The sequence below is a fragment of the Cynara cardunculus genome (genome assembly GCF_001531365.2).
Source record: "Cynara cardunculus var. scolymus isolate 2C chromosome LG 15, CcrdV1, whole genome shotgun sequence".
Lineage (NCBI taxonomy): Eukaryota > Viridiplantae > Streptophyta > Magnoliopsida > Asterales > Asteraceae > Cynara > Cynara cardunculus.
This window is the reverse complement of record NC_037542.1, coordinates 7,164,502-7,174,282: the sequence shown is the minus strand read 5'-3', so window position 1 is coordinate 7,174,282 and position 9,781 is coordinate 7,164,502. Positions and strand designations below refer to the sequence as shown.

General features: G+C 34.2%; 2 protein-coding genes across 2 annotated transcripts; both read left to right on the top strand.

The window, feature by feature from the left end:
• The first annotated feature begins 1,707 nt into the window (after nt 1-1,707).
• LOC112527298 (cysteine-rich repeat secretory protein 12-like) lies at nt 1,708-3,764 on the top strand. Its single transcript, XM_025137851.1, has 3 exons — nt 1,708-2,433; nt 3,256-3,369; nt 3,555-3,764. The coding sequence occupies exons 1-3, from the start codon at nt 1,722-1,724 to the stop codon at nt 3,563-3,565; spliced, it is 837 nt and encodes a 278-aa protein (XP_024993619.1). The 5' UTR covers nt 1,708-1,721; the 3' UTR covers nt 3,566-3,764.
• A 3,076-nt stretch (nt 3,765-6,840) lies between these two features.
• On the top strand, nt 6,841-7,556 carry LOC112528752. Its single transcript, XM_025139820.1, has one exon. The coding sequence runs from the start codon at nt 6,951-6,953 to the stop codon at nt 7,341-7,343; it is 393 nt and encodes a 130-aa protein (XP_024995588.1). The 5' UTR covers nt 6,841-6,950; the 3' UTR covers nt 7,344-7,556.
• The last annotated feature ends 2,225 nt before the right edge of the window (nt 7,557-9,781 follow it).

Genomic DNA, 9,781 nt, shown 5'->3' with positions numbered 1-9,781 from the left:
TAATTCAACCTTAATCTGAGTTTCTGGACAAGAAAAAGGGTAAGCAGTTGAAAATTCATTCTAAACCCATCTTTTTTTTGTCTTTCATGGCTTATGATCTGTCAATTTTGTAGTTTTCTTTATTGGTTTTGAGTGTTTATCTTAAAACTCAAATTTCTTGGTTCTTTGCTCTTGGTGTGAATCGAATACATTTGTGGAGTCGTTTAAATATGTTGGATTTTAAATATATTGGATTTTAAACTGTCATACAATTTTTTTCATCGATAGTCTGTAATTGGAACCATAACTCTTATTTATTCAAATTGTATTAATATGTAAAGACCAAGTGTAACTTATATCATTGTTAAATCTTATCTTATAAAACTAGTGGAACTTCAAAATCGTTAAAATTCATGGCTCCCGCAGCATTGTGCGGGTACACAACTAATATATATATATATATATATATATATATAGGGTTGAGTTCACGTGAGACCAAGGGTTTTTCGTGAGACTAATTTATGTTCATTGATCAAGTTTATAAGTTAATGATCTAATGGTCTAAAGTTACACGGTGATAATTTTGTGATTATTGAGAAATCTCGTGGTTTTTATGAATGCTCAGATTGTCAGATTGTAGATCTAATCCAATGGTTGAGAATTGGTCTTACGGATCTCATGAAAAACTTTTGGTCTCACATGATCCCAAATAAAAAAGGATGACATAGCATTTATGTTATTATCATACATGAAGGGCATAATTAGTGCTAGTATGCACTTATTTATAACATGTATCCTATGTAGGGTTCTTCATCAATTCTCAATAAAAAACAAAAAATAATAATATTAGAATCAAAGACCAGACCAATTTAATCAGGTTATATTATTATTCTCAGATATATGTTGTATATAAATATTATATAAGTTATAAACAGATCAATCAAAACAATTGGATTTAGTTCCAAACTAAATTTATAAATCTTGGTAAAAATTTGTGTATTTTAAATATGAAACATATAAATCTAAAACGACATCGTTTCATGTTTGGAAAAGAAAAACCCGAAACCAAACCTTATTGAGAACTAGTTTTGGAGAATTAGAACCTAAAACTGGTTTTTGAAGAAACGTAGAACCTTGAATTGAAATAAATATAATTGGTCTGTTCAAGAATGTATAATAATAGAAAAGATGATTCATTGAGATCCAATAAACATAATAAAAAACGAGACATATGATATACGAGTCCAATAATATTATTCCAGTAAACATGTATGTATATGTGAAATGATGGTCAAACTTCCATAAAATTTAAATTTGTTATTGCATTGTTCATTAAAAAGTAGATAAATTAAAGAAATCTTTTTTTTATTAACCTCGATATCCAACCTGCTATGCGAGCCGATTAATCTCAGGGCGACCACCTGCTTTGCGGGTAGCCCGAAGTCACCGAATTTGAACCTTCGTGACCATAAGGGGATTTTTGTTTCTCTTTGGATTTGAACCTGAGACCTCCAAACACTTTTGACCTTTAGAGCCCATACTCAAACCAATCAGTACCACTCTTTGGTTAATTAAAGAAATCTTTTAATTTTATATAAAATAGATACCAAAAATTATGACAAAATTACCCTTCCACATTCATTCAATTATTGCCCATCACCAACAAATTCCACAACAGATGTATATGTTATGATTATCTCCCCGTCTCTCTCTCTCTCTCTCTCAAACAAAAGTTTCTAAAAATGCTTCAACAAACCCTTTGGCTTTCATGCTTCATCTTCCTTCTCTTCTCCCACCTGTCATCATCCGCCACAGACTCCTTCATCTATGGCGGATGTTCCCAACCACGGTTCACCCCTGGTTCTCCTTACGAGTCGAATGTTGACTCCATACTCACCTCCTTAGTCAACTCTGCGTCTTTCTCTAGCTTCAACAACTTCAAGATCTCCGTTCCCGGATCCACTCAGTCTGACATTGTCTACGGCCTGTTTCAGTGCCGTGGTGACCTCAGCACCTCTGACTGTAGAGACTGTGTGGCCCACTCCGTGAGTCGACTTGGGATCATTTGCCCTGATGCGACCGGTGGAGCCATGCAGCTAGATGGGTGTTTTGTGAAATACGACAGTGCACCGTTCTTGGGGGTTGAGGACAAGACAGAGGTGTTCAAGAAGTGTGGGCCGTCGATTGGTTACAACTCAGATGTTTTGACTCGTCGAGATGCGGTGTTGGCGTATATGACGTCGGGGAACGGACAGTATTTTCGGGTGGGTGGGTCTGGCAGCGTGCAAGGTGTGGCACAATGCATACAAGACTTGAGTCTGAGCGAGTGTCAAGATTGTGTTGCAGAGGCAGGTGGACGATTGAAATCAGAGTGTGGGGCTTCGGCTTGGGGAGATATGTACTTGGGGAAGTGCTATGTGCGATACTCCGAGCGTGGGTTCCACTCGAGAAGCGGTAAGCAGTTGCTCCACCACTTCCACCACCGTAGCCGGTGGCTTGTGGTGGTTGTCTTGGCTTTACTCACACCATAACCCTTGTTCGAAAGCCACTAGTGTGTATGCATGGGAGCTTGCTCGCATCAAACTGTTGTTTTTGAGAATGTAGTGATATTTACTAAATTACCCCTCCAATCATATTATTATCTTTACTATTTTTTTAATTCCAACCCGCTTTTCGACCCGACTAATCCCAAGACGACCATCTGTTTTGCGGATAATCCGGAGTCACCGCATTTGAACCTTCGTGGCCACAAGGAGATTTTTATTTCTCTTTAGATTTGAACTTGAAACCTCCGGACACTTTGACCTTTGGAGCCAAGCTCAAACCAATTAGCACCACCCTTTTGGTTATCTTTACTGATTTTTGTGATTATTAAATTGCAAATTAGTTATTTCTTTACATTATTTAATTTTTCTTATTGGAAAATGAAAATATGATCAAGAAGAACTCAATTTTCAACGATTAATTAAAATAAGTAAATCTAGGGAATTTATCAAAGGGTAAATAAGTCTTTTCTTTGTTTATAATGTAAATGTGGTATTCATGACTTCTTTATATCATTTTAAACCTTGTACCCAATATGCCAAGGAACCATTTTTTTCTAAAAGCTCAAGCTTTTTTTAATGGTTTAAAAATACCATAAAACCAAGTTCAATATGTGAAAATTGTTCGGTAAATTATTAGACATGATATGAGTAAACGTCAAAATTTTAAATGAAAATACGTACGACAATTTAAGATTTCGGTTATTTGAATTAACTGAAGTAAACTATGCAGATGACGACAACGGGGATGTGGATAAAACATTGGCGATAATCATTGGAATCATAGCTGGTGTGGCGGTAATCATTGTTTTTCTATCGTTCTTAACCAGACTTTGTGATCGAAAAGGTATATATATTTTGAGTTATACTTCGAATCTTCCATTACATTCTTTCTTGATCATATATAATCAACCTGTTTAAAGCAAAATCAAGATAAAATATTAGTCGGGTTTTTCTTTATAACCGATGGAAAACATATGTTTGACTCGTTTTTTGACTAAATTATACCTGTTATTTTTGTATGGTATGCAGATGGCAAGTAAAAGGCTACGATCAATGAACATCATATTCCCCTTATCAAGAACATTATTGAAGCTATGGTATCATCAAGATCAAGTTGCTTTGTGTTTCCCATCTTTCTTTTATGAGGTTCTTTCATGGTGGACTATGTGATATAAAGATACACATTGAAGCAAGTGAAAGGAGAGTTGAAATAAGAACAAAGTGAAAAGACCCTTGTGTAGAAAGATGCCCCTCATGTTTTGCTTTCATCCCCATCATTTTCTAATGCAAAAAAAAAAAAAAAAAAAAAAAAAGCAAATGACTTTCTGTAAGAGTGGTAGCAGATGTATCTAATAATCGTTCGGCTCTACATATTCAGACGATTGAGGGTTCTCAAATTAACTCAGAGCTTATAAACTGGAAATATAAAACCAGATTGATGCGAAAAGATATGACGTCTTTCTTTAGTGTTAATTATTTTGCCACCACTGTTATTTGACAAAGGACATGGAAATCTTGATTGGTGTCATGTTTCTGTCAACTTCTTCGGTATCTTTGTGTTTATTCGTATCTTTGTTTTTGGTCTAAGATTTTAATTTTGATATTGTTTTATGGGTTTAAAATTTATGCATAGTTTTTTTTTTTTTGGTTAAAAATGGTTGAAGATAAATATGGAAGTCATAAAATAGGGCATGCTCCACCATGGATTATTTGGAGTTGTTTTTATAAGTTAAAAGTGTTGAAAATGTTACTTTATAAAAAGATTCTTTATGTTATGCTTTTCTTTTCCAATTCTAAATGAATATTTCTAGGTCCATCATCCTTATTATCCTCTCTTTTCCCTTATTTTTCAATATAAATATATATACATATATATATATATATATTATATTATAAAGAATTTGATAAAAAAATTTAAAAACTATTTTTTATGCATGAAGTACTGTACATTGATGCATATTACTTAAAATTTCAGATCACAAGTAAATTATGCACAAGTACAACTTATTAAAGCTCCATGTTTGAATTCGTGTAATTAACTGCAGATAAACATAAACATTTCATTTTAAAATATAAAAAATCTAAAATATAATTAGGATAATCATCGAATTCTAACAAAATAATTAATTATTATTTTTATAAGAAAATTATATTATTAAACCAAATATAAATTACTTCGTTATTGAACCTGAATTAAATTATAATAAAAAAAATTGAATTAAAAATTACACAAAAAATAAGGAATTTTAAATAGTTAATTTGATACTAATATCGATATATTTTTGTCAAATTTTTATGATATCTTCAAATTTATATTTTATTAAAAATAAATAGATCATCATCGTTTTTTTCAAAATCACATAAAACCATATTATAACATCGACTAAGATAAAATATAAAATGAAATATTAAAATCAAGATGTATCTCGCTGCATTGCGCGAGTACCCTTCTAGTATATATATATAGGAAATTAATTAAAATAGGTACTTTTTGTTTTGTAATTTCTCTTCTTAGTTATTTCTCTTCTAAAATCATCAAATGTCACTAGGTTTGTAAGTGACTGGTTTGCAGTTTACGAAAGGATCAAAGTGTAAAAAAAGAAGTTTTTGAACCAGATCCGTAAGTGCAAAGACCAAATCTGTAAAATGTATATAGGTGCACAAGTTGTAGATCGCAATTTGCGAGGAGGTGTTGGACTAATTTATAGATTTTGCATTTACGGACCTAGTTTATATACTAGTGTTAATTTGTTTCAATAAATTACCAAGGGTGGTATTTGCTATACTCGTTTCTGGCATTTGAAACTCAAATATCAACGACTTCATCAACCTCATCGTTGCATATATCTTCAGTTTAGTTATGTCTTTTTCTCTCTCTACAACCATTTGGAAGCAACAAGATATTGTACGAATAGAATGGCCAATTGATCTGATCTTTTTCATCTAAGGATCAAACTGCAATGGTGCAATGATGATGACGACATACGATTATCTTGCAAAATCTTTTAAATGGTCGTTTTTTATGTTAATTATAGTTAGATATGATTTAAAAAAAGAAAAAGTAGAAGACAAACAATAGTATAAGAAGGTGGAGAATCTTCTTCATCATCCATTATACTCTCTTTTGCTATAATAAACATATAGTACTGGTCTCAATCAACTTTAGTTCCTACGATGCTCGGAATTTATAGCAGTATTGCATCTGAGTCTGAGGACAAAATTAAGTATTTCAGTCATAAATTCTTATCGTATTTTTTGGCCCTAAAAGATCTTTGGCGAACGTACACATGTCACGATAGATTCATTCATCCTGATCAGCTCTCGACCAATCAAATAAATAGAATTTATATTTTCTTAGTCTTTAAAAAGAGTTTACCTAACAAGTTTTGCTTTTTCTTGAAAGACGAGCCTTATTTAATTTTAATACTGGAATAAAGTGAAATTAATAAATTATCTTACCTTTTTTAATGATCGGAAGAGAGTCATCACCTTTACTTTTTTTTATTGGGAAACATATTTAGGCGTAAAAGTGGATTGTTGGTAAACGTCTTTCCCCTATAAGTGTTTACAGAATATGAGTCATTTGTTTCACTTATCGGATATGATTTTCAGTCTTTACTGAGGACATGTGGTAAACGCTTACCAATAAAGAGTACATTGCTCAATTAAATAATAATAAAAAACTCAGTGTAAAATAATTGAAACCACTAAAGCTTGATGGTCCTTCTAAAGACAAACATTTGTTTAAATAATTTCCTAAAAATGGTCATTGGGTGATGACATTTTTAGACAAATGGAATATAATTGATTAAGGTATATTTACAAGTGTATGTGACATATTATGGATATGATAATAACCAATAATATGTTATGATTATAAGGACGAAATATTATTTAGGGGCCGTTTACTAAACGCTTACTTGGTAAGTGCTTACTGGATAAATTTCTTCATCGGATGAATATGACAAAGGTCAAGAATCTTACCGGGTAAGAGCGATAAGAATAACAGAGAGTCTTACCCGGTTAGTGAAGATTACAACGCTTACTTTAAGAATTTTTTTCATCCAAACACTAAAAATTCTTTATTACCAACATCACACCGAAATAAGATAATAATCGGTTTAAATAATCAATTCCAAACACGGTGGCTTTATACGACGACCTCAGTTAGTACTTAGTAGCGTATGGTTTAATGGGCTCACTCCAGAAGCCCAACTATTTATTTGTTTTTCAATTGAAATTACAATTTTACCCCTTTCTCCTTATTTCTCTGCTACGAAGCCACGTGTCTCCAAACGTGTCCGTTCACCGACTACCACTAGGATCTTCATAGAAACTCCAATTCCTTTTCTTCCTTCCCACTCCACAATCGCCCTCATCGTCCACATCAGATCTAGGGTTTTCTTCCTCTCAATTCAATCAACAATGGCGTTAGAATGGGTTGTTCTCGGCTACGCTGCCGCTGCAGAAGCAGTTATGGTCCTCCTACTAACCGTTCCCGGACTTGGCCCGCTCCGAAAGGGCTTAGTAGCCGTCATCCGTAACCTCCTCAAACCGTTCCTCTCGATCGTCCCCTTTTGTCTGTTTCTATTCATGGATATCTACTGGAAATACGAGAATCGACCGAGCTGCGCTTCGGACTCGTGTACCCCGACGGAGCATTTGCGTCACCAGAAATCCATCATGAAGAGCCAGCGTAACATGTTGTTGATCGTCTCGGCTTTGGTTTTCTATTGGCTGTTGTACTCTGTGACTCACTTGGTTGTTAAGATCGATCAGTTGAATAGCAGGGTCGAGAAGTTGAAGAACAAGGAATGATGTGATGGATTATTGAAGCGGTACTTTCCACAATTACGAAATCTACTGTTTGGGGAGAAAAAGAGTTAATGTTTTAATCTTTTTTGTTTAATTGATAGTTCTTAAGCTTCGATTGTCTAGACTGTTTTGTGGTTTTACATTTGGTATAAATGGATCATGCGGATTAATCAGGAACTTCTTTGAATTTGGTTTCTTAAGTCACGTCTTAGGATACTTGTGTGTTCGATGTTTGTGTTCTTAGTGTTGAATTGCTTCCACTTAGTCTAGAAGGTGTTTGATCGAATGCGGTGAACAACAGAGTGGAAAATATTCGAGTCTCTTTGCGCAGAGTACGATGCACAATAAAAAGAAATTAAGTGCTTCACGACAGAATTAAACACCTAAAATCTGTTCATATGGATAATAATACTTGGAATAGTGTTGCATTGTAGTCGGTTGTTACTACTAAATTCTCAGGTCTCATCAATATGGTTTGATTTCGTTGATGTTGGGGTTTGATGCATACTTGGTGTTCACCTTATCGAGATTTTATGATATGATGCAGGGTTACCAATGCTTATTGTTAAATCATCCAGGAAGTTTTTTCTTAGTTTCTTGGTGAGAGTTTAGAGCACTTGGTTGATTAAGAACAGATTAATGTGTAATCAATTTGGTCAAAAAGATAATCACTTACCCTTTTGGTGATCGTTTCTGATGAGCTTTTGCTTGATAAGCTGATTCCATAGCTGACGATCGTTTCTTCCTACTCCTGATCAAAGAAGATGCATGAACGAATACCGAGGTTTCCTCAACCTTACAAATTCCCATTATTGGGATCATGTGATCAGGAGACAGTAACAGTTGTAAGGAAAACATGAAGGGTTTTGTGGATGTAGGCTTTTTGGTTAGTCCTTTTAGAAATGATCATTTTGCAGATGGACTGCTATAGGTTGTAGAACAGAACCTGCATATAGAAATTTTGTTGATGTAGGCTTTAGGGCCCTTCTGTTAGTCATTCAGACAGCTTATTTGGTCAGCCATATATGACTGATTGATGGTCACTTAATGATATAAAAAGTGGCTTAATTAGTAAGTTTTTACGAGAGCGCTTTATACAGAAAGCCAAGTTTTTTTCCTAAACATGTTCCTTCCAATTCAAGAACAAGCTCTTTCCATCTATGGAAAAACCCTCCCTAACAAAAACCTTCACAATCTAGACAAATTAATCTCCACACACACAACTTTATCCACGTGGGAGGAAAACCAACCAAATAGCCCTTGGTGAGTTATACCACTATTGGGGTTTTTTGGTTAGTCTTTTCAGAGAATGATATTTCCTCCCAAACAGCCCTTGGTGAGTTATACCACTATTGGGGCTTTTTGGTTGGTCTTTTCAGAGAATGATGATGTCAATTCGGAGGCTTTATTTTTATATGAGATTCAGCATTCTTAACCATAAATCTTTTAGGCTTTGCGTTACTTATCTAGTTTCTGATTGTTGTTCTTTAATGCTCTGTCATTTAGCCTGTTTCATCTGCAACTGAGCGATCCATGCCTCCCGAGATAACTTGGCATGGTAGTTTATTGGCGTTACGTTCACATTTAGGATGTCCTTGTTGTTAGTTATTATGTTCTCCTTGAAGTTGGAACATATTTTCTGGCATTTTAATCTCATGGTTTAGTTTATTTATCTTGGCCTATTATTCTACTCTAGTACTTCTCTATCCGTTGCATGTTGGTGAAAACACTTGTTCTTGTCTTGATGTCCCTGCTCGTAGCTCTTTATGCACGACATGGAATTCAAGTTTTGAATTCAGCCTTTTATGTTATGTAAATTCTTGTTCTTCTAACTCTCCTGTTCAGATCTTATTTTGTTTCTTCAAACATGGGCACATGAGCTGTTAAGGATCTGATCGATTCTTCCCAGGTCATCTATGCATTTTATCAGGTCAGTATAAAACCCTTTTCTTTTCTGGGAAAAATTTGAATATAAGATCATGGGTGTGTACCTGCTTGATTGAATGTTGTTGCTTATTTCTAACTTCTTTTCAAGTAAGTTCTGAGGTTCGTTTTATGCATATCTTTTCATGTCGTATCCTTTCTTTTCATGGAAACAACTGTTCTATACCACCTCCTGGTGGGACATGCTGGACTATTATGGCTTGGTTTAGTTCTTGCTGATTGAGTCAAAATTATATGGTTGTCTAATTGTCTTGCCTTGGGTTATATTTTTGTTCTAATGGTTTTGTTTTTTAGTCTTTGATAGATTATTTGTTAGGTAATAGGCATCACAAGGTAGATGTGAAATATGTGGACCATGTTACGAGGGTCCGAGTTTGACTTTAGTAGGGGTCTTTTATGGTAAAGAAGAGGAGCATATAGGTTGCCTAATTGTTAATCATATTAAATATCGAACAAGATTTAATGTAGGGGTCTTTTATGGCAAAGAAGAGGGGCAT

What these genes read in the sequence shown, in the direction of transcription:
- LOC112527298 (XM_025137851.1), top strand. Translation starts at nt 1,722, where the DNA reads ATGCTTCAACAAACCCTTTGGCTTTCATGCTTCATCTTCCTTCTCTTC. An exon ending in TGGGTTCCACTCGAGAAGCG is followed by an intron (nt 2,434 to 3,255) that starts GTAAGCAGTTGC and finishes TAAACTATGCAG; the next exon opens with ATGACGACAACGGGGATGTG.
- LOC112528752 (XM_025139820.1), top strand. Translation starts at nt 6,951, where the DNA reads ATGGCGTTAGAATGGGTTGTTCTCGGCTACGCTGCCGCTGCAGAAGCA.